This window comes from Palaemon carinicauda, chromosome 42, assembly GCF_036898095.1.
Source record: "Palaemon carinicauda isolate YSFRI2023 chromosome 42, ASM3689809v2, whole genome shotgun sequence".
Taxonomy (NCBI): Eukaryota; Metazoa; Arthropoda; class Malacostraca; order Decapoda; family Palaemonidae; genus Palaemon; species Palaemon carinicauda.
Genome location: NC_090766.1, coordinates 32,051,246 through 32,077,477, shown reverse-complemented (window position 1 = coordinate 32,077,477; position 26,232 = coordinate 32,051,246). Strand labels below are relative to the sequence as shown.

Sequence of the window (26,232 nt, the reverse complement as noted above, 5' to 3'; positions counted from 1 at the left end):
TGGGAGAATCTTCCTACAAAAAAATATCTAGGGTCCTACCCTGGGGGATTGGAGCGCTATTAGAGGATTTTTCCGCCAAGAAGTGCCATCACTCTAATCACAACCTTCTTCAATTACTATTAAACATAGGACTTGCTCCAAAGGCACCCATCTATTAGAGAGAGGTGTGCAGACTAACAATGACAGTTTCCAATTTAAGAGAGCAACAGACTAGAAGTAGCCCTTTTGCCGAAGGCATCAAGACAAATAATGGCGAAGATCTTGTTATGGGGGAGCAATCGCCCCATGTCACCACCCATTAAGGGATACCTGTCGAGTTGGTGGACGAGGTGGCAATTCCACGGGGCAGAACCTTGGACAGTGGAGGTTCCTCGTATCGGATATCACCTCTAGTTCACCAACTCTCTCCTTCCTCTCACCCCAACGGCAATGACCTGCTCATATTTAAGTGGATCCATCAGGATAAGGTCAATCAGATGTTAGCCAAGAAAGTGGTTGAAGAGGTCTACGACTCGTCTCCGGGATTCTATAGCAACCTGTGTGTCAGGAGGCAGTAGACCAGTCATTGACCTGTCATCTGAACGACTTTGTTCTGCAAATGAAGTTCAAGATGAAGACCCCCAACATGGTCCTACAAACGTCTTACTGTCCATAGACCAAAAAAAAAAAAAAAAAAAGGCAGTACCTTTGATGTGCACTGGGAACAAGAAAGTTTCAGTTGCTTGTTTTCTGTTTTGGACTTTCCAAAACTATATGAAATGTAACGAATAATGAATATAAGATATTTTTTAGATCGGTAACAGCGTTAAAATATATCTGACATAAACTAAGAAGAGAGATTAATGTTGCCCTGTTCAACATGAAAAATTTCTGCACGTTTGAACTTATGAAGTTCCATTGATTCTTTTACCAGATTAGGAAGATGGAGAAAGCAAGGCTGTTAGAACCAACTTCATACCTAATACTGTGTACAGGACAGTACAGTCTGGGAAGATCTGAATGCGAAGGATGCTCAAATTTACGAAAAATCTTATGCAGCAACCTCCACAATGGTCAACTCATCCAATCTGGAGCTTGAGTAACTGATTTCTGCTCACTGCACCACGGCAAGTTAGATCCAGCTGGTACTTTATATTACTAGCTCAGCTACAACCCTAGTTGGAAAAGCAGGATGCTATAAGAGCTATGAGGGGTCCAACAGGGAAAAATAGCCCAGTGAGGAAAGAATATTGATAATGTACCAAAGAAGTAATGATCAATTGGAATAAAACATCTTCAGAACTGAATAGACTTTCACATAAAAACTAAACAGAAATTGATGCAAGTTTGAATTTTTGAAGTTCCACCGATTCAACTGCCTGATTAGGAAGATCATAGTGCATTATATTCGACGATAAGGTGACGAAACCCCTGATATGATAATCCAAATGGCCTTTATAACAAATTTTAAGAACTAATCAAACTGTGGCTGTCTTGACATTGGAAAGAGGTCTGTATGAAAAAAAGAAAAAAATATTTGTTGGGGCAGTGTTTAAAACATTTAGGAATATAATTGTAAGTTTTAAAACACACTGAGCAACATTTATATAGTATTGCTATAAAATGAAAATTTCGAATGGAATGGGGGATGTGTCCGCCAATCTACAAAATAGCCTCTTAGTCTCCCTAGAGAGTTATGGGGTCCTTTGACTGGCCAGACAGTACTTCATTGGATCCTTCTCTCTGGTTATGGTTCACTTTCCCTTTGTCAACACATACACCGAATAGTCTGGCCTATTCTTTACAGATTCTCCTCTGTCCTCATACACCTGACAACACTGAGATTACCAAACAATTCTTCTTCACCCAAGGGGTTAACTACTGCACTGTAATTGTTCTGTGGCTACTTTCCTCTTGGTAAGGGTCGAAGGGACTTTCTAGCTAGGGCAAGCAGCTTTTCTAGAAGGACACTTAAATCAAACCATTTTTATCTAGTCTTGGGTAGTGACATAGCCTCTGTACCATGGTCTTCCACAGTCTTGGGTTGGAGTTCTCTTGCTTGAGGGGACACTCGGGCGCACTAATCTATTTTATTCATGCACCTCATATTATTTTGAAGTTTTTACAGTTTATATATGAAAGATTTATTTTAATGTTATTCTTAAATGATCTCTTGTAATTTATTTCCTTATTTCCTTTCCTCACTGGGCTATTTTCCCTGTTGGACCCCTTAGGCTTATAGCATTTTGCTTTTCCAACTAGGGTTGTAGCTTAGCAAGTAATAATAATAATGATAATAATAATAATAATAATGATAATAATAATAGGTGGAGTTGAATACTATGACTGCATCGGCAGAATTAAATTTCTTGTCCAATTTCTCGATTCTACTGACAATTCTCTTTTCAGGGTTGCTACATTCAGCTAGCAAGTTGGCGAAGTTCATCAGGTGGGTGAAGAATACAATTCAGGTTAAGGCTGGATGTAATTAATACAAGTACAAGTAATACTCGAAAATTACAACAGGTAAAGTCAGGAGTGGATTGCGACGCGTTTCGGAAATGCTTGCTCCGTCTTCAGGCGAGAAGTGAGGCTCTGGCTGGATCTGGGTCCTTATATATCCCGGCTCTGGTTTGTAGAGAGGGGCCTCGAATTTTGATTGTCCGAGCGGAGGTTATAGGCTCGAGTGGCAGATGTACAACGAGCTCGGCTCAGCCTCCCAGGCTGAGAGGTAGGAAGGAATCCTGGATCCTGATTGGTCAGGACACGTGCCGAGCCAGCCAAAAAGTCAGGTAGGCTCCTCTCTCGCTCAGTAGACTGGGCTGAGAGAGGTATCCGAGCTCCCTGATTGTCTGAGGCGTGCGCCGAGACGGGCTCAAAGTCAGGCAGCCCATTCCTACGCCCAGCAGACTGGAATTCCGGACCATGCTCGCCGCCAAAATCAGCATTCGGCCAGACGATTTCTCCATTTGTGGAGGTGTCAGGATCGGGGTTGTCATCGTTCTGGGAGTCTTGTTCTTTGTTCCTAGCATTGGTACGTCGACAGGATGGTAGGAGGAACATCTCTTGAGTCGTATTCAACGCTGGTTTCTCATTCTGGATTAACAGGGCTTACAATATTCGTAAGCGCCTGCTGTCCGGGGCGCTGCCAATAATTTTGGTAGTGGCGACGATATCTGCCCGGCTAATTTGGGTGTTAGGGTATCTGTAGAGCATGATTTCTTATAGCACCTTGCTGGACGTGGCACGAAATCCTCTTCGAAAGTTTCATTGTAGTCATACCGATGTATTTGCCGGGGTATCCTCGGACTGGGCATTGATAAGAGTAGACTACATTTGTTTTCTTTAGAGGGTCGTTATCAGGGGGCGCTGGATTGTTCCTCATGATCAAGCTGCGGGTTTTTTCAGTCTGGTAATAGATGATGAGTTTCACTTTTGTGGTCTCATCAGTAGGTGACACGTTGTTAGTGATGATGTCTTTAATGGCCTTCTCATCCCGATGATATTCTGCGTGCATGAGGCCCTTGTAGTAAAGTTTGATGTCTCTAGATCTGTTGGTGGAGGTGTCGGACCTATCCCTAGTGCTGTCAGACCCCTGGCTGGCGATGTTGGACCCTTCCACTGTAGAGGACCCATACCACTTGTCTATAGCTGTCCTCACTTCAGGCTGGATTTGCTTGTTGCTGTAGCCATTATTGATGAGGACCTGTGCGGCCCTTTCCAGCTCCTTGTGGGTGTCAATCCATGACGAGCAGTGTGACAAGGCCCTGTGTACAAAGGCCTTGATGGTCGAGGCCCTGTAGCGGGCAGGACATTCACTTTCGCCATTTAAACACATGCCGAGATTTGTGGGCTTAGTGTAGAGAGTGGTCTGGAATCCCTCGTTGGTGGAAGAAATCAAGACGTCCAGGAACGGGAGGCTGTTGTCGACGCTGTTCTCAAGGGTGAAGTGGAGTGCTGTTGTCCTCAAAGGTCCTCCTTAGGTTCTCGATGGCTTCAGTGGAAGTAGCTTTGACGAAAGTATCGTCAATATAACGGAAGTAAGCGAGGGGGCACTCGAGTTGGGAGAATACCCTCTCCTCTACTACTCCCATGTAGAAGTTAGCAAAGAGTACGCCTAAGGGCGAGCCCGTCGCCACGCCATCCTTTTGTAAGTACATGTGCCCACGATGAGTAGTAAAGGGGGCCCTCTTAGTGCAGATGGCAATGAGGGTCCGAAGGGCTTGCTCTGGGATATTCAATTCCGGAGTTGTCTCGTCCCTGTAGACTCTATCAGCGATAAGGTCGATGGTTTCGTCAACAGGGACATTAGTGAACAAAGATTCGACGTCCATCGATGCTATGACCACCTCGCCGCGGACGTCCTTGATCCTCTCTAGGAATTCTGCAGAGAAGGCCACACAGTGGCGGTCGGGGATATATGGCGTCAAAATCGTGTTCAGTCTCTTGGCCAGCTGGTATGTAGGCGTAGGGCATTGGCTGATGATAGGTCGAAGTGGGTTGCCTTATTTGTGGGTTTTAACATTGCCGTAGAGGTAACCAGTGCCCTAATCCCCCGAAATCATGGGCAGGTGTATGGCGTTAGTGGCAGCATTAATGGCCTCGATGGTGCGATTTGCCTCCCTCTTGATGTCTTCAACAGGGTTGCTCGTGAGGCGCTCGAATTAGGTCAGGTCGGCGAGGATGGCGTCCAATTTCTCGTGGTACTCCTGGGTATTGATGAGTACAACGGCAGCTGTATTGTCAGCCCGACGGATGGTGACATCAGCAACTCGTTTGAGCTCTTTAGCAGCAGCTCTGATCTCCTTAGAAACTATGCCGCTGCTGTACCTGCCCCTATCAGTAAGGGCCTCCAGTAGCAAAATAAGGCCCTGAAGGACGAGCATCGTTTCTAAGGAGATGAGAGCTGCTGCTAAAGAGTTCAAACGAGTTGCTGATGTCACCGTCCGACGGGCCGACAAGACAGCTGCCTTTGAACTCATCAAAATCCATGAGTACCACGAGAAATTGGACGCCATCCTTGCCGACCTGACCAAATTCGAGCGCCTCACGAGCAACCCTGTTGAAGACATCAAGAGGGAGGCAAATCGCACCATCGAGGCCATTAATGCTGCAACTAACGCAGTACACCTGCCCATGATTTCTGGGGATTATGGCCCTGGTTACCTCTATGGCAATGTTAAAACCCACAAACAAGGCAACCCACTTCGACCTATCATCAGCCAATGCCCTACGCCTACATACCAGCTGGCCAAGAGACTGAACACGATTTTGATGCCATATGTCCCTGACCGCCACTGTGTGGCCTTCTCTGCCGAATTCCTAGAGAGGATCAAGGACGTCCGCGGCGAGGGGGTCATAGCATCGATGGACGTCGAATCTTTGTTCACTAATGTCCCTGATGACGAAACCATCGTCCTTATCGCTGATAGAGTCTACAGGGACGAGACAACTCCGGAATTGAATATCCCAGAGCAAGCCCTTCGGACCCTCCTTGCCATCTGCACTAAGAGGGCCCCCTTTACTACTCATCGTGGGCACATGTACTTACAAAAGGATGGCGTGGCGATGGGCTCGCCCTTGGGCGTACTCTTTGCTAACTTCTACATGATAGTAGTAGAGGAGAGGGTATTCTCCCAACTCGAGTGCCCCCTCGCTTACTTCCGTTATATTGACGATACTTTCGTCAAAGCTACTTCCACCGAAGCCATCGAGAACCTAAGGAGGACCTTAAAGGACAACAGCGTCCTCCACTTCACCCTTGAGAACAGCGTTGACAACAGCCTCCCATTCCTGGACGTCTTGATTTCTTCCACCAACGAGGGATTCCAGACAACTACACTAAGCCCACAAATCTCGGCATGTGTATAAATGGCGAAAATGAATGTCCTGCCCACTACAGGGCCTCGACCATCAAGGCCTTTGTATGCAGGGCCTTGTCTGTCACACTGCTCGTCATGGACTGACACCCACAAGGAGCTGGAAAGGGCCACACAGGTCCTCATCAATAATGGCTACAGCAACAAGCAAGTCCAGCCTGAAGTGAGGACAGCTATAGACAAGTGGAATGGGTCCTCTGTGGTGGAAGGGTCCGACAGCGCCAGCCAAGGGTCCGACAGAACTACAGATAGGTCTGACACCTCCACCAACGGATCTAGAGACATCAAACTTTACTACAAGGGCCTCATGCACGCAGAATATCAGCGGGATGAGAAGGCCATTAAAGACATCATCACTAACAACGTGTCACCTACTGATGAGACCACAAAAGTGAAACTCATCATCTATTACCAGACTGAAAAAACCCGCAGCTTGATCATGAGGAACAATCCAGCGCCCCCTGATAACGACCCTCTGAAGAAGACAAATGTAGTCTACAGTGAGCCCTCACTACTTCGCGGTTCGACCATCGCGGATTCACCACTTCGCGCCTTTTTTTCATAACCCATATATATATACATATCGCGGATTTTCCGGAAATTTCGAAAATACTGCGATATGTGAAGACCCCAAATACGATATTTCGTTACCTGTAATTCCATTAATACTGTAATTAGTAATATCTGCTCTTACTGATTGTTCATTGCATTACATATGACATATAATTCAGCACAGAAAGAAATAAAACACGAAAAGAGAATGTGATCATACGATAATTCAGTATTGTATACAGTACGTAGTAAAATTAAATCGAACATGAAACGCAAATCAGATGCAGTCATACCATATTAGAATGGTGTTAGGCTGCTGATGGCTACTACTGTACTACAAATGTAATGGATGTGCATCTTTTCCATGAATCTTTTGTATGTATACATACGTAGTACTGCATCCAATAATATTCTTTGTTGCAAAAATCACATCTCGAATAAGCGTACGAGAGAGAGAGAGAGAGAGAGAGAGAGAGAGAGAGAGAGAGAGAGACATATCCTACAACAAAACAAGCGTAAAATAGCGTACGTAAAGCTGTATTATTATTATTATTATGATTATTATTATTGTTGTTGTTGTTATTAAAATTATTATTGTTATTATTATTATTATTATTATTATTATCATTATTTATTATTATTATTATTATTATTATTATTATTATTATTATTATTATTATTATTATTATTACTGTACAGTATACGTAAGGTACCTTGTACTTTGAATTGGTAACCTACGTAGCATATAAGACGGGTTGTGATTGGTTCAAGCGCTGATAGATGACGAATCAGAACCCAAGTTTTGTTATCTAGCCTGTGATTGGTGTTTTCCCCACATCTCCAACCCGCAGCATCTACGTATTCGCGGTCACTTTGTCTCCTGCCGTATCGCTGTGTAGATGTTGTTAAGTTATTGTGGACTTTAATCTGTGCTGTGCGTGACTGTTTTAAGTTGAACTTTTTGTTGAACTTTCTGTTAAACCCTACTGTACAATGCCTCTCAAGCGTTTTGCTTCTACTAAGGCTGGTAGTGAGCCTAAACGCCACCGAAAGATGATGACGATTGCTGAGAAGGTGACACTTCTCGATATGTTAAAAGACGGTAGAAATTACGCGGCCGCAGCCCGCCATTTAGGAGTCAACGAATCCACCGTTCGCTATATCAAGAAGGACGAGGCGAACATTAGAAAGACGGCTACCATCACCTTTAGCAGATCAGCGAAGCGAGTCGTTACCACGCGTAATAAAACGATCGTACGCATGGAAGGTGCTTTAGCAGTGTGGATTGCCGACTGCCGGAAGAAGAACATAGCCTTGTATACGAACACCATCAGAACCAAGGCTTTGAGCTTGTATGAGAATTTTGCGGCAAAGGAACCTCAAGATGATGATGGCGACCATGTTGAAGAAGATGATGATGTAGATGAACCTCAACCAGGGACTTCCACTGATACCCAGCGTCAGAAACAACGTTTTTCCGCTAGAAAAAGATGGTTCGCGAAGTTTCAGAAACGCTTCGCCCTGAAAAGCATTTCCCTTCATGACGAGGCTGCTTCCACTGACACTGCCGCTGCTGAAACTTACGTGAACCAGACGTTCAAGAATATTATCGCCGAAGGTGGATACAAGCCGGAACAAGTGTTTAATATGGATGAGACCGGCTTGTTTTGGAAGTGAATGCCGTCGCGAACTTTCCTGTTCAAAGAAGAAGCCAAAGCCTCTGGCTTTAAAGCATTCAAGGATCGCGTTACCCTCGTGATGTGTGGCAATGCTGCTGGATTTTTGCTAAAGCCGGGGCTTATTGACAAGTCGAAAAATCCTCGCGCTTTGAAAGATAAGAATAAGAATCTCCTTCCCGTGTACTGGATGCATAATCCAAAAGCATGGATTACGAAGATGCTGACCTCCAACTGGTTCCACCAGTGTTTCATCCCGCAAGTCAGTCAATATCTCTTAGAGAAGGGCTTGCCATTCAAGATCCTTCTCCTTATGGATAACGCTGGTGGACACGCAACTGACCTGTCGCGTGAGGGCGTTCAGGTTGAGTTCCTGCCACCCAACACCACGTCATTAATTCAACCGATGGACCAGGGAGTTATCAGGGCGTTCAAGGCCCTCTACACGAAGAATACCTTGGCGGACCTCGTTGTGTGTGTGGATGCTCCCCAAGAAGATGAAGATGAAGATTTTAATTTGAAGGCGTACTTGCGGCAGTACACCATAGCCACCTGCCTGCAGAACATTCAGAAGGCACTGCAAGAAATGAAACCTGCAACCGTGAATGCGAGCTGGAAGAAATTGTGGCCCCAGATTGTTTACGACGACAAGGGATTTACTCTGTCTGAAATCCAACACTCTGCAATACGCAAATCTGTGTAGTTGGCTGCGATAATTGGAGGTGACAGGTTTGGCGACATGACGACTGAAGATGTCGACGAGTTGTTGGACTGCCATTCCCAGCCACTAACTGACGCAGACCTAGAAGACCTGACAAAATCGGCCAGTGAAGAAGAGAGCGAAACACAGGAAGAGACCCAAGAAAATGTTGAAGAAACGGGCTTAACATTAGAACGGCTTGCCAAGGTCTGCAACCATATAAAGGAGGTGAAAGAAATGTTGCAAGAGTGGGATGAGGATAAGGTTCGATCTATGCAATTCTGCAACAAGATCGATGAAGATATGACTCCCTACAGGATGCTCTTAGAGCGAAAAAAGAAGCAGCAGCAGCAACTTCCGATCACAATGTTCTTCTAGCCTCGCAAAAAAGAGCCAGTTCCTCCTGCTAGTACGCCTTCGGAAGAAATTGAAGAAGTTTCCCAGGAAGAAGTTGAAGAGGTGTCCCAGGGAAAGACACCTCCGCCTGAAGAGACGTAAAATACTATCATTGGCTGCACAGTAGAAGACATCATCAGCTTCATCATCATCATTTCTACTGTGCAGCAAATTCATCGCCATCATCATTCAAGTTTTTCTTGAACTTCTTTCGTGGTGAGTACAGTAACAATCTTTATTTTTTACTCTAATATTCTAACATTTTAATATTTGTGCCTTTTTTAGTTTAGTACTGTATGCATTAAGTTAAAGGGAAGGTTTTAAAAGTCTGAAGAGTATACATGTTGTAACCTATCATATTTTTTTTGTTTAAAATTTACATTTACATACGTAAAACAATCTCTCTCTCTCTCTCTCTCTCTCTCTCTCTCTCTCTCTCTCTCTCTCTCTCTCTCTCTCTCTCTCTCTCTCTCTCTCTCTCTCTCGTAAATTGTTTTCCTGCTTTGCTATGTACAGTATGTACTGTATGATTTTATATAGATACGGTAAATAATATTTGTAATAACATATTTTCTAAAAGCTTTTACTGTAAATATCATTATTTATCACTTTCATCATGCGCATTAAATGCCTTCTTTGTTTATTGAGCGTGGTTGTTTACTAAGCGTACTTTATGACGCCGTCGTTTCAGGCGGCGTCATAAAGAAAAACATTTCATTTGGAAGTCCTAAAAAAATTAAGTAAAACATTGGTAATAACAAAATCAACATACTGTATAATCAATATAATCGATGCAAAAACTAACCTATACACAGATGTGTACACTAAATGCGTTTGTTTCTTCATTATTGATCAGAGAAACGTAAACAAAACATTGGTTGCCATTTTTTTATCGTGCTTTTTGGCGTGTTTAGGAAACGCATGATATAAAATCGCCTTTAATATTTGTGCCTGTTTTAGTTTAGGGTACTGTAGTACATGCATTAAAGGGTAGTTTATTAACAGTACTACGTACAAGGGAAGGTTTTAAAAGTCTGAATATACATGTTAAATAAATAGGTAAATATGGTGTCACTACTTCGCGGATTTTCACCTATCGCGGTCTTGTCTGGAACCTATCTACTGCGATAAACGAGGGTTCACTGTACTCTTATCAATGCCCACTCCGAGGATGCCCCGGCAAATACATCGGTATGACTACAATGAAACTTTCGAAGAGGATTTCATGCCACGTCCAGCAAGGTGCTATAAGAAATCATGCTCTACAGCAACATAACGCCCAAATTAGCCGGGCAGACATCGTCGCCACTACCAAAATTATTGGCAGTGCCCCGGCCAGCAGGCGCTTACGAATATTGGAAGCCCTGTTAATCCAGAACAAGAAACCAGCGTTGAATACGACTCAAGAGATGTTCCTCCTACCATCCTGTCGACGTACTAACGCTAGGAACCAAGAACAAGACCCCCAGAACGATGTCAATCCCAATCCTGACACCCCCACAAATGGAGAAATCGTCTGGCCGAATGCTGATTTTGGCGGTGAGCATGGTCCGGAATTCCAGTCTGCTGAGCGTATGAATGGGCTGCCTGACTTTGAGCCCGTCTCGGCGCGCGCCTCAGACAATCAGGGAGCTCGGATACCTCTCTCAGCCCAGTCTACAGAGCGAGAGAGGAGCCTGCCTGACTTTTTGGCTGGCTCGGCACGTGTCCTGACCAATCAGGATCCAGGATTCCTTCCTACCTCTCAGCCTGGGAGGCTGAGCCGAGCTCGTCGTACATCTGCCACTCGAGCCTATAACCTCCGCTCGAACAATCAAAATTCGAGTCCCCTCTCTACAAACCAGAGCCGGGATATATAAGGACCCAGATCCAGCCAGAGCCTCACTTCTCGCCTGAAGACGGAGCAAGCATTTCCGAAACGCGTCGCGATCCACTCCTGACTTTACCTGTTGTAATTTTCGAGTATTACTTGTACTTGTATTAATTACATCCAGCCTTAACCTGAATTGTATTCTTCACCCACCTGATGAACTTCGCCAACTTGCTAGCTGAATGTAGCAACCCTGAAAAGAGAATTGTCCGTAGAATCGAGAAATTGGACAAGAAATTTAATTCTGCCGATGCTGCCTTAGTATTCAACTCCACCCGTTTGAAGGAGGGTCTCCTACCAAGATAATAATAATAATAATAATAATAATAATAATGTGAGCAGCTCTTCTAGGAGAAGGACACTCCAAAATCAAATCCTTGTTATCTAGCCTTGGGTAATGCCATAGCCCCTGTACTATGGTCTTCCATTATCTTGGGTTGTAGTTCTGTTGCTTGAGGGTATACTCAAGCACACTATTCTATATTACCTTATTTCCTCTCCTCACTGAATTTTTTCCTGTTGGAGCCATTGGGCTTATAGCATATTACTTTTCCAACATGGTTTGTAACTCGACTAATAATAATAATAATAATAATAATAATAATAATAATAATAATAATAATAATAATTTTCTTCTAAAATACCCTATAATTGTTTGATATGAGGTCGCCACAAAAGCGAGTGATTTGCAATAGTTTCCAACAATAATGGTCAAAGATGCATGAATCATATGATAACTCAGCGGGGAAAATATATGGTTCACACATTTAGCTATAAATTGAATGGTAAAACTATCACAAATAATATGATTGTTAATCATTTACATAGATTTATGTATACCACAGATTGTCTTCATAAGGCTCATACTCAGAATATACTCACAGGCATTTACGATCCTACGGGCCGATCAAGGGAATAGCCCGTGCCAACAAGAACAGTTGGCTTTAATCCACAACATCAGTATCATTTACGATCTGCCACTGATTCAAGATATTTCCACAAATAAGAAATTTAAATTGCCACATATAATACTTTAATTCTCTTTAGAAAATGATCATTAAACTTAAAATTAGGATGTCTATTTTTTTTGGATGCTTAAAAGGTAATATTGAGAACTATAATTGAATAATAACATAAAATATATCTCTCACTCTAGATTGGAAAGTCAAATTGTTGGAGCCCCTGGAAACAGTTTCCTTGCCAATGTTTCATAGCATACAAACCACTACACTTTGGGACGGTAAGCGTCTAAATATATGGTTAAAAAATCTATGTATTCCCATTATATTTATATTTGTGGTTGAGTATATAAAATCTTCGAATTCCCATTGTATTCTGTTTTATGAATATAAAAATCATATTCCCATTGTAATTTTGGTTGAGAATATAGAATCTTTGAATTCCCATTGTATTCTTGGTTGAGAATATAGAATCTTTGAATTCCCATTTACTCTTTTTTTGACAATAAAAATCTTTGAATTCCCATTGTATTCTTTTTTTTTCAAAATATAAAAATCTTTGAATTCCCATTGTAATCGTGGTTGAGAATGTAGTCTTTAAATTACCATTGTATTCTTTTTTGAGAATATAACAATCTTAGAATTCCCATGGTATTCTTGTTTGAGAATATAAAAATATTACAATTCCCATTGTATTCTTAGTTAAGAATATAAAAATCTTGGAATTCCCATTGTATTCTTTTTTGAGAATATAACAATCTTTGAATTCCCATGGTATTCTTGTTTGAGAATATAAAAATATTACAATTCCCATTGTATTCTTAGTTGAGAATATAAAAATCTTGGAATTCCTGTTGTAGTCTTGGTTGAGAATATAAAAATCTTTGAATTCCCATTGAATTCTATTTTGAGAATATAAAAATATTTGAATTTCCATTGTATTCTTGATAATATGAAAATATTTGAATTCCCCTTGTATTCGTGGTTGAGAATATAAGATCTTTGAATTCCCATCGTATTTTTTTTTCGAGAATATAAAAAATCTTTGAATTTCCATTGTATTCCTTTTGATAATATGAAAATATTTGAATTCCCCTTGTATTCGTGGTTGAAAATATAAGATATTTGAATTCCCATTGTATTCTTTTTTGAAAATATCAAAATCTTTGAATTCCCATTGTATTCTTTTTTGAAAATATCAAAATCTATGAATTCCTATTGTATTCGTGGTTGAGAATATAAAATCTTTGAATTCTCATTGTATCCTTTTTTGAGAATATAAAGTTTTTGAACTCCCATTGTATTCGTGATTGAGAATACAATTCCCATTGTATTCTTGGTTGAGAAGATAAAAATCTTGAAATTCCATTGTATTCTTGGTTGACAATATAATAATCTTTGAATTCCCATTGTATTCTTGGTTGAGAATATAAGAATCTTAGAATTCCATTGTATTCTTTTTGGAGACTATCTTGGTTGAGAATATAAAAATCTTTGAATTCCCATTGTATTCTTGGGTGAGAATATAAAAATCTTTGAATTCCCATTGTATTCTTGATTGAGAATATAAAAATCTTTGAATTCCATTGTATTCTTTTTTTGAGACTATCTTGGTTGAGAATATAAAAATCTTTGAATTCCCATTGTATTCTTGGGTGAGAATATAAAAATCTTTGAATTCCCATTGTATTCTTGGTTGAGAATATAAAAATCTTAGAATTCCATTGTAGCCTATTCTTTTTTGAGACTATCTTGGTTGAGAATATAAAAATCTTTGAATTCCCATTGTATTCTTGGGTGAGAATATAAAAATCTTTGAATTCCCATTGTATTCTTGGTTGAGAATATAAAAATCCTAGAATTCCATTGTATTCTTTTTTTGAGACTATCTTGGTTGAGAATATAAAAATCTTTGAATTCCCATTGTATTCTTGGTTGAGAATATAAAAATCTTAGAATTCCATTGTATTCTTTTTTTAGACTATCTTGGGTGAGAATATAAAAATCTTTGAATTCCCATTGTATTCTTGGTTGAGAATATAAAAATCTTTGAATTCCCATTGTATTCTTGGTTGAGAATATAAAGATTTTACAATTCTCATTGTATTCTTGATTGAGAATATAAGAATCTTAGAATTCCATTGTATTCTTTTTTGAGACTATCTTGGTTGAGAATATAAAAATCTTTGAATTCCCATTGTATTCTTGGTTGAGAATATAAAAATCTTTGAATTCCCATTGTATTCTTGGTTGAGAATATATAAATCCTAGAATTCCATTGTATTCTTTTTTTGAGACTATCTTGGTTGAGAATATAAAAATCTTTGAATTCCCATTGTATTCTTGGGTGAGAATATAAAAATCTTTGAATTCCCATTGTATTCTTGGTTGAGAATATAAAAATCTTAGAATTCCATTGTATTCTTTTTTGAGACTATCTTGGTTGAGAATATAAAAATCTTTGAATTCCCATTGTATTCTTGGGTGAGAATATAAAAATCTTTGAATTCCCATTGTATTCTTGGTTGAGAATATAAAAATCCTAGAATTCCATTGTATTCTTTTTTTGAGACTATCTTGGTTGAGAATATAAAAATCTTTGAATTCCCATTGTATTCTTGGTTGAGAATATAAAAATCTTAGAATTCCATTGTATTCTTTTTTTAGACTATCTTGGGTGAGAATATAAAAATCTTTGAATTCCCATTGTATTCTTGGTTGAGAATATAAAAATCTTTGAATTCCCATTGTATTCTTGGTTGAGAATATAAAAATCTTTGAATTCCCATTGTATTCTTGGTTGAGAATATAAGAATCTTAGAATTCCATTGTATTCTTTTTTTGAGACTATCTTGGTTGAGAATATAAAAATCTTTGAATTCCCATTGTATTCTTGGTTGAGAATATAAGAATCTTAGAATTCCATTGTATTCTTTTTTTGAGACTATCTTGGTTGAGAATATAAAAATCTTTGAATTCCCATTGTATTCTTGGTTGAGAATATAAGAATCTTAGAATTCCATTGTATGCTTTTTTTGAGATTATCTTGGTTGAGAATATAAAAATCTTAGAATTCCATTGTAATCTTTTTTTGAGACTATCTTGGTTGAGAATATAAAAATCTTTGAATTCGCATTGTATTCTTGGTTGAGAATATAAAAATCTTTGAATTCCCATTGTATTCTTGGTTGAGAATATAAAAATCCTAGAATTCCATTGTATTCTTTTTTTGAGACTATCTTGGTTGAGAATATAAAAATCTTTGAATTCCCATTGTATTCTTGGTTGAGAATATAAAAATCTTTGAATTCCCATTGTATTCTTGGGTGAGAATATAAAAATCTTTGAATTCCCATTGTATTCTTGGTTGAGAATATAAAAATCCTAGAATTCCATTGTATTCTTTTTTTGAGACTATCTTGGTTGAGAATATAAAAATCTTTGAATTCCCATTGTATTCTTGGTTGAGAATATAAAAATCTTAGAATTGCATTGTATTCTTCTTTGAGACTATCTTGGGTGAGAATATAAAAATCTTTGAATTCCCATTGTATTCTTGGTTGAGAATATAAAGATTTTACAATTCCCCTCGTATTCTTGTTTGAAAACAAAAATCTTACACTCCTCATTATTTTCTTGATTGAGAATAGAAAAATCTTACAATTCCCATTATATTTTTGTTCGAAAATATCAAGATTTCACAATTCCCGTTGTATTCTTGTTTGAGAATGTAAAGATCTTACAATTCTCATTATATATATTCTTTTTTGAGAATATTAAGATCCTACAATTCTCGTTGTATTCTTTTTTGAGAACATAAAGATCCTACAATTCTCATTAGTTTCATTTTTGAGAACATAAAAATCTTACAATTCTAATATTCTTGTTTGAGAATATATACAATTCCCATTATATTCTTGTTTGATAATATAAAGAACCTATAACTCCCGTTGTATTCTTGTTTGAGAACATAAAGATCCTACATTTCTCATTAGTTTCTTTTTTAGAGAACTGCTTTAGTAAAGAACAAGTGAGAGTGTTCTTCTTGGATAGAGTATTTGTCAGACTATATTCCAGAGTTGAAAAGATGAGTTTCATATTTACTGAACGCCCCTGATCTCCGTTTATATCGGAGTCAGGAGTTTTATAATAGAAGTTTCGTTCCAAGACTTACTTCAGGGGGAAACCACAGTGTAAAGGTTAAAGGGGTCTGGTTTTCAGTTCCAGTTTCATCAGAATAGATGCTCACCAGAGCGTCTGCAGGGCAAGCCCAATCGACTACTTGGGGTGCCCAACCACAGCAGTGGCATCCCCAGTAAACAGCTTAAACTTACAGTTCCAGGCGGGAATCGATCTGCTGCCATGTGAATGCTTCGGAAAACGTTACCACTTTTTACTAGCGAGGAGGCTAGAACTGGTGTTTGTTACATGAGTACAAACCCTCCTCTTTTATCTGAAGAATAGTCTCAGTGTGGGCTGGAAACAGTTATTGAAATTTAGCAGGCATGAGAGTATTGGGTTACCTTACTCCCACTCTCGTGATTTATGTTATTGCTTTTTCTTAAGCCATTGGAGAATATAGACACATTTCTTGTAATTTCAACTTCTGGTCATGTTGAGCTACTGTAGTTCTTAGCACAGTTGCACACCTGACTACTGTCAAGTGTTAGGGAGTTCAAGCACTGATGCTCAACTCATTGCATCTGTCACTAATTCTTGGTCCACAGTACTGATGGTTTGAAACTGTAGGAATGAGTTTTGGTATTGTTTATGGGCCTACACATGCAAGACTCATGCTCTTGGTGCCCAATACCAATTCTTCGGGTACATGGTTTATCAGACTATTTCCTTGTGGAGCTTGCTATATCCATTCATGGGTTTTGCTCTCAGTACTCAGTGCCATTGTATCTAAAGGGCTAAGTAATTTACTGTACACAGTGCAGTCTCATACCTCACCACTGAGTATGCTCTTGATAGGCTTGCTAGCCTAGGTCCGTACCATGTCCCTAGAAACTCTTACACATGAATTCTTTTTTGCAGAACTTTAGGACCAGTGTTTATTTTGGAATTGAGCTGGGACTCTTAACAAGTACCACTGCCTGATTGGATGCCTGAAGCAATAAATGTCCCTTAATTTTTTAGCGACATGTCACTGCACATCAGGATATCTAATATATATGGCATTCGAAATGGTTGGAACACAATTGAGTCTATTATGATGAACTGCTTCTAGTAAAAGACATCTAAGCTTTAACCAGCATGACATTGAGAGTTAAGAAGACCGAAAAGTGGTGGATGACACTTACACTTCGCAGCTTTCAAAGGCGGTCACCCTCGGAGTTGGAGATCCATGCCATCTCGTAAAGGCCACACCCAGGTTAGCCTAGAGAGTCTTGAGCTCTGAGAGGGGTTAGTGTAGGCTTTCTAGTTGATCCATCATGAATGGGCTAGGTTTGTAAGTATGTCTCATTGCGCCATTTTAGATATCTAAGAGGCTGAATCACACACATGAGTATAGAGGTACTTTATTCAGTTTAGACCAGTAGCAGACAGCTGGGCAGATGCCAAGCGCTGCCCAACTACTCGTACATACACTTAGTATGGTATATAATTTCCAGAATATTTATCCTAAACAAACAGAATATAACTTCTTGAGCATCTGATTCCTGTTGAACTCTCTTAAAGTAATTTTAGCTATAGCAGTCTGATACAGGGAAAAAACGTTCAAGGTGTTTATTATGTTTTTTTTTTTCAATCTTAGTAACTCAGATTTTTCTTTTATCCTATCATGAAAGATGATAACATTCTTATTCCTAACATGTTCTAGGAATTAATAGGTTATCTGCCCGTTTGCACTGTCTTTGTTTTCAATAATTCTGTTCATTTCTTAGTATGAATAATATAGAATTATCATAATGTTCCTGAAGCACTACAGTACACAGTAATGTAGAATTTCTATGTATAAATTCACAAAATACCACATATAATCTTAAATATAGTTCCCTATACAATAGTGTTTGAGAAAAGCTGTTAATACATATATATAGTTATCTTAAGATTTAACCATACTTTGTCCACTTTTTCGTTTAAATAACCATTAAAAAATATCCAGCTGTATTTTAGATTGACCAGTTTATCAAAAGGGGTGAGAATGAAGAATTTGTTTTAATTTTTGTACCAATGAAATCTCCCTGAAACTTTCTCCGCAAGAAAGACAAAGCATCCGATGAAGATGCCCAGTAAGAAGGTTAGGAAGACCCCAATCAGGTGTTCCATTCGGAGAATGACTTTGCTATCATCAACCTGAAAAGAGAAGAGAAGAATTATCAATATATAGCCCCACCTTTTGGCTTTCTTATAGTAGAAAACTTCCCAAGGCAGAATACAATTACTGTACCTTCGACCCGTCCACATGGTTATATTAGCAATTTCAAGGCTTGTTAATTATCATACCACCAGTCTGTAAACCCCTTAAATAGTCTAATTGCTGTAGTGAAGCTAAGGAAACTTCAGAGACATGGATTTAATCATGGAAGCAAATTTAGTGTTATACGTGAGTGTATAGATAGTGATGTTGACGGCAGTGAGGCTAGTTTTCAGATGTTAAGTATATATATATATATATATATATATATATATATATATATATATATATATATATATATATATATATATATATATATATATATATATATATATATACTGTATATATATATATATATTAAACATCATTCTTTTTCAAGGTACATTCTTGTTTTCATTGTTCAATCAAATATCGATTTAAAAATGAAATTAGAAAGTAGCACGATCAATACAATTATATAAACCATACATTTTTTTTCCTTATTTTACCTACATTATCATAGATTTCTTTTGAATCTGGTTTGCCATTCTGTTCGTTTTGTTGTTTTTGGTTTCTTTTGATGTTTAAAGCCATGACATCTTTCAACCAGTAGTCGATAATTCCTCCTTCAATCAATCTGTTTGCCAGCTGGGCAAAACGATGGTGAATTGGAGCACCTTTTCTGAAATGTTGACAAAAGTTTCAGGACAGGGAACACTACTTAACCCAGCGAAATATGTCCAATTAGGGAGGGCACCTGATTTTCAACGGATTCCTCCAGTATTTCCATGACTCCACAAATCCTCTGCCCATTTTCCAACCCCTTCTTCTTACTCTCTGTCTCCATCTTATTCTCTTTCTCTGATTTATTACCAATTCTCTCTGCTTATACCCAAATTTTAAGTCATTGCTTCTCCCATGTAATGAATTTTGGATAGAAATAGCTGGTTGTGAGTCACAATAGGGAACTGAAGTCTGACATCAAGTTACCATGTACTGGTTTACAACAACTGTTTCAGGTGCTGACACACCTGGGACTTTGCCAGTGTTCTAACACAGCCACCCTTTAAACTTTACTTTTCCAGTCATTATCCCATTTGAATAGGAAAAGGACTGTATGTTTTCTGAATTGTAGGGGTTTTCATCACACTTTATGTATTTCTTTTAATCAGACTAGTAGGAAATCAACCCTACGTTATGCTGAAAACCGCCATCCTGCACGAGTATGTTTCCGAACAGTATTTATGCTTGAACTAGGGTGGCTGTTGCTATACAAATTGACGTCATACTTCGGCTCTCTATTCCAATTTACATAAATTATGAAACTCTAAAAATCAAACGATTCACAAGATTTTAAAGGGTCCAAATAAGTGCAAGGTTGCTACTCTGTTGTCCAAAATAGGTCCCCTGAAACTCTTCGCCATTCAAACCTACTTGGAAGATCCTGTGTCTGGACACAGGACACAGTTCCAGGCAATCTGTACCAACAACAAAAAACCAAGAGGTAGTAAGGTAGTAGGTTGGCCTGGGCACCAGCCACCCATTGAGATACTACCCCTAGAGAGTTATGAGGCCTTTTGAGTGGCCAGACAGTACTACATTGGATCCTTCTCTCTGGTTACGGTTCATTTTCCCTTTTCCTACACACACACACACACTCACTGAGTAGTCTGGCCTATTTATTACATATTCTCCACTGTCCTCATACACCTGACAACATTGAGATTTGCAAACAATTCTTCTAAATTCGAGGGGTTAACTACTGCACTATAATTGTTCAGTGGCCACTTTCCTCTTGGTAGGATAAAAGAGACTCTTTTAGCTATGGTAAGCAGCTCTTCTAGGAGAAGAACACTCCAAAATCAAACCATTGTTCTCTAGTCTTGGGTAGACTCTGTACCATGGTCCTCCACTTTCTTGGGTTAGAGTTTTCTTGCTTGAGGGTACACTTGGGCACACTATTCTATTTTATTTCTCTTCCTCTTGTTTTGTTTAGTTTTTATAGTTTATATAGATGTTTAATTTAATGTTACTCTTCTTGAAATATTTTATTTTTCGATAAGTTTCCTTTCTTCACTGGGCTATTTTCGCTGTTGTAGCCCCTGGGCTTATAGCATCCTGCTTTTCCAAATAGGGTTGTAGCCTTGCAAGTAATGATAATAATAATATCTCCCTAATGGCAGTTTTCAAATATTTCTAGGCAAGGATTCGTTACTCTATTACTAAGATAATACACACCTGAAACACCATCCAAGATCAGGTGACAAATAATAGCCTCCTTTACTGAGGTAGAATGGCGTTTGGCCATAGTCATTCGCGTATTTTGACTCGATCACTGTGCTAATCCGGTTACGTGATGTCAGCAGCGAATATTGCCCATTAAGAACTTTTTTGAGTCCAGCTTCAATGTCGACAGACTGTAGAATGCAAGAATTGTGAGATAATGTGGTGGAGATATTAATTACATGTAAGGGAATAGGATTAATGACAATTAGAAATAAAAAGAATTAACAGGTCCGTTCTAAAGGCCTATCCATACTATTAACATTAAATCATCCAATTTTACTAAAGCAGGCTTTGGAATTTATAAATAAATGTAAGCATGCTAAGCTGTCTGTGTTGAAGGTAACTGATGATGAACTTTCTGCAGATTGTAGCACTATACACGTGCTTATCTAGTAGTGGGCCTGCAATCGCAATGTTGTGCAGTGTACTGTACACCGAGGAACCATGAACTAGGAACTAAAGATTATGTGACAGTAATCGTACCTACTTTGCCTGCAAATATGATGACTTGGATTGTTAGAAAAAGAAATGAAGGACTTAGAAGAACTTTGTTAGATGATCAAGTGTTACAACTAGCCTACACTATATTGGTGATTAATAACTTGAACAGGCATATAATCAGTAGAGAATAAAATTGATTATAAAGTGGCAATAGCTTTTTGTAATATAACAGCAGCAGATGCTAAGGAATTCAGTTAAAAGAGATCATGGAAGATCAAATGAGGGAACCGCAATAGAGAATGTTAAGGAAAAGAACTTTTTGAAATATGTAAAAAGTTTTAAATTAGAATTGAAGTAAGAAATTGCAGAAAGCAAGAGACAGCGGTCAAATACCAAATGAAATTAATTAGAATTAAAAGAGAGGAAGATAGATATGACAAAGTTGAAGTTTGTCACTGGTAGTGGTAGAAGGAATTACATGGGTGAACTTAATAATAAGGAAACTGTCGTAGTAATAGAGACAAGATTTAACATGGTTGATTGAAAAGATTGCTATAGAAATAGGATTGGAGATGATGGGATATGTGTGTTGTTAAGATATGCAAATAATACATCAGAATGTTTAGTTGTGGAGAGAAAAAAAATTAAAAGTAAAAAGTAGCAGCACAGAGTGAGGAAAATCAGAAATACTGACTAAAGAAGTTGCCTGCTATAAAAGGCAGTTATTGGCATTTGAAAATAAATGTAAGCAAGTTCTGCTGTCATCGTAAGAGGTAGCTAATGGTGAATAACTTTATTCGGATTACACACTGCACCCACGAGTACATTCGATAGTAGTGTGCCCACAATCCGACCGTACTGTCGCTGTGTGAGCTAAGTTTAATGAGGTAGGGACCCTCTTTTTATAAAGATATACAATTATGAGCACTTGGTCCTATGCCACTCTCTTGTCATCCATCACTAGAAATCTGAATCGATATAGTAAATTTGGGGAGAGCTTTAGTTCTGAAGTTATCAATAATATGAGTAAGATGTCCCTAAAAGACATTATTGACTATTTTCATATAGACCTAAACCTAAGTATTCTAAGTCACTGTGGATTTTAGATGTAAGTATTATTCCGTATATCATTCAAGTTATATTTTTTCATTCATCAACCTGCATTGCTTCTAACTCTTTAAAAACTTGAATTTATTTGTTCTTTATGGTAATCGATTCTCCATAACATTGTGCTTGTCCAAATAAAACTTAACCAAGGCCACTCACCTCAACTTGCTTAGCAATTTGCTTTACTACAGGTGTAGTACTTTTTTTGAAATAAGAAGCAGCGATGCCATAAAGCACTATCCTATCACAGCCCCATTGCCACTTCTCCTTGCTGACCAGGTCATAATAATCGTCAATAGGACTTGTCTTCCCCTGCACTGTCAGATGAGCCACGAGAGAAGATCTGTACCCCGTGGAAAGCAGGAGGCAAACAATGAGCCACCATACCACCAATATCTAAGGAGGAAATTATAAAAGACTTTGTTTCTAGATTAAGTTAGTCTGTGTCATCAAATCGGATTCCTACTTTGATGTGCTGGAGGCAAACAACGAGACACCTTCCCACCATAACATTTTCGACACTAATGCCTTCCAGATAAAATTAATTTTTTTATGGTGAGTTTTTGGTCATTAAAATGATTTTATCAAGTGGTAGAGCTGTGAGCTAAGATAACTCCATTTCCACCAAACTTTTAAAAGCCTGACTCACCTGTCCGGGAAAATTTGTAGGAAGTCGTGAAGGAGGGTCTTCTAAAAAGGTTGCGGTGCTGTAGAAAAGAGCTGTTGTCAGTGACATGGCCTCTTCGGTTGCAAAAGAGGAATATGCCTTTTGTAGAGCCCATAATGAAATGGCCCACACTATAATGCTTATCAGTATACTGACCCATACGGCAGCTGAAATCCAAAATTCATACTAATTTTCAGTTAACTGTCTAACCACCTTCTGGGTAGGGGAGTTAAAAGCATTGGTGTTAAATTACTAACTTTAATTTCCAACTCTAATGAAAAATAATAGAAACTTAGATTTTCATAAACGGAGATCCTGTAGGTAGAGTCAGATGAGAAACTTAAGGCTGCTAGATGTATTGAAAAAACGGATGGCTTACTAATTTCGAGTCAGTCCTCAAATAATAAAAGAAAATTGGCAAATGCTATTTTAGAGATCTGTGTAGTAAAATGTAATGTTTATTCATGTTTATTTTTTGGGGGTGAGAAATAACAATGGTGCATTGGTGATAATCTCCAAGTTCTGACCAGACTTCACACCATTGCCACCTAAACATAAATATGGAATGAAAGAGCATTGGTTGAGATTTGATTTACTGTTGTGGCCTCTTAAATTGCTTTTTTAGGGTATGGGTAATTAAGTGCATAAATAGACGAAGTACTTCTTGTAATAGGGTAAAAGACATTTGTTACTGTCACTGTAAGATCACTAGTTTTGGTACTAAACGACCTTGATAGGGAGTTTCAGTAATGGATGGCCTTTGGACTTGTATTCAAAGATTTTTGATACTTTTATGCAAAGGCATATAGTTCTGGTGCTGGTGCTGGATTAAAAGGCATATAGTATTATGATTGAAAGCTGGTTAGTACAGGGACTAAAAGAATCTTAGTACAGGGACTGAAAATATTTTGGAACTCATTGAAACAGGTATTATTGAAAAGGAATGACTATTGATACTGGTATTGAAATACCTTAACTACTGTGATACCTTTGATATCGGGCTTCATAAGCCTTTGATGCTGTTACTGAAAAAGGTTTACTACAGTGACAAACGTCATATCCTAAAAAAGCCTAAGGGCATGTCCTAAGTGACTCAATGTCATGTCTATGATTCAATATCAAGTACTAGAGGACTCAGTGCCATGACCTAAGTAACCCAATGTCATGTTTGAAATGAACCCATGCCATTTCCTAAATGTCCAATGTCATGTCATAAGTGACCCAGGGTTATATTCTAAATGCCCCAATGACATGTCCTCAAGGACCCAATGTCATGTCCTGTATACCCAGTTGCATGACCCAAATAGTTCACCCTATGATAGACTGCAATACTGTACTCGTTCATAAGATTGTTCTTTTACGAATAATCTTGGGTATCTTAGTAAAAAATCATCATTGTTATTGAGCCAAGGCTGAAGGACACATACTTGAGAATTCTAGCGTAAAATTCAGAAATAAACGCAATGACATACAAATTTTGCCAATTTCATCAAAGTCGGTAAATGCAAGGTACATCACGCATTTCCTATTTTCATTAAAGCTTCCCAGTGCAGGAGTACATATCAATTAATGCCAAAATACAGAATAAATTCATAATAGTACAGAAAACCAATTTTACCTTCAAAAGGACGTATTATGACGAGGTACCGCGGCAGCTCCTGTGGCTTCAAGGAGACGATAATGAACTGGTCCATTGTGTAAACTCTAACATAGTCGGAAATTTTCAGTTTTTCATCAAAAATAGCGCTTGTAGTTGTGAAGTCCGCTTCTTCACGCTGAAGGACCCCAAATGCCCCATTCCAAGTGCCATTGGAGTTGACCACACCAGGTATCATTTCTTTGGGTACACGGACAACATAACTGTTGGTTAAAATGCGAGGTGGTTAGTAATTAATCGTTTATAGAGGGGAAGCTACAATCAATTGCCAAATTCTTACTAAGTTGCCTTAGAGACACGTAGTGACCTAGGTTGCCTTAGAGACACGTTGGGACCTAAGTTGCCTTAGAGACACGTAGTGACCTAAGTTGCCATAGAGACACGTTGTGACCTAAGTTACCTTAGAGGCACATTGTGACCTAAGTTGCCTTAGAGACATATTGTGACCTAGGTTACCTTAGAGACACGTAGTGACCTAAGTTGCCTTAGAGACACGTAGTGACCTAAGTTGCCTTAGAGACATGTTGGGACCTAAGTTGCCTTAGAGACACGTAGTGACCTAAGTTGCCTTAGAGACACGTTGTGACCTAAGTTACCTTAGAGACACGTTGGGACCCAAGTTGCCTTAGAGACATATTGTAACCTAAGTTACCTTAGAGACATGTAGTGACGTAAGTTACCTTAAAGAAACATCGTGACCTAAGTTCACTTATTCCGGAGTCACATAGGAAATGACATGATATGAGAAACAGAAACAATGACAAAACACCTCACGCCACACATCACCCTATTACATAGAAATGGGGGTTGCTCACGTCTGTCAGTTTTTAAGATGGCTTCCTAGATGAAGACGCACTGATTTCATCGGCTTTATTATGAAAGAAAAGGGAAAAAATGCAGAATTTCAAAGAACCTTGTGCATACTGTTGAAATTTAAGGGTGAAAAAAAATGGTTTTTAATTATCTAAGAACGTCATACAATACTTATGAGGAACTGAAGTCATTGGTGCTTCCACATTTGCAATCTTAAGGTTGTAATTGGTAAAAACCAATATCAGCAGAATAAAAATTAATCTTTACTCTCAGGTGAGTTTAAAATTAGTTTGAAAACTTATTAACAGGAGCAACCGTAACAAAAAAGCAACACAACACACAAAAATACTACTGCCAAAACAATCACTAATACCAAAATAACACTTTCAACAGCAGGTTGAACACAATGTAGCACACAGCTGTGACCTTAACCACGCAAGAAAAGTGAAGAGGTTCACTTTTGGTTCGGACATAGCCACATGTGTTTCGTGTTTCTTGTATGCTTTACTTCTTATGTGACTCATTTGATAAAGATCTTCGTTACCGCTTTTGTTTTTCACATGTGATACGTTTCGGGTCTCGCGTTTCTTGTTTCGCGTTACTCTCTATGAAACTCTCGCCTGAGAAACACGTAGGCCTACTGAATGAGGGCCTCAGTGTCAGTATTGAGCACACGACTAAGGTTCACAACACCAGTTCAAAAGAGTATTGGCCAAATGAAATTACGTTCTTATACAAATAATAATAAATTCAGTATGTACATTCATAGAGGAATTATCATATATACATTAAAAAAGACACACGTAAATCACCTGAAATTCGCCCGAGAAGAGAATACATCGAAAGCTCTTTTATCAATGGAGTCTAAGAAAATCACCGTTGTTTCAAGCTCATTCGGGTTCAGTTT

At 38.7% G+C, this 26,232-nt stretch overlaps 1 protein-coding gene across 1 annotated transcript; it reads right to left on the bottom strand.

The window, feature by feature from the left end:
* Positions 1 to 17,524: 17,524 nt before the first annotated feature.
* On the bottom strand, positions 17,525 to 24,690 carry LOC137632999 (glutamate receptor-like). The gene is made up of 6 exons (XM_068365167.1): positions 24,474 to 24,690; positions 22,838 to 23,022; positions 22,348 to 22,584; positions 20,593 to 20,771; positions 18,868 to 19,036; positions 17,525 to 18,314 (listed from the first exon to the last, which is right to left on the bottom strand). The coding sequence occupies exons 1-6, from the start codon at positions 24,688 to 24,690 to the stop codon at positions 18,177 to 18,179; spliced, it is 1,125 nt and encodes a 374-aa protein (XP_068221268.1). The 3' UTR covers positions 17,525 to 18,176.
* Positions 24,691 to 26,232: the final 1,542 nt, after the last annotated feature.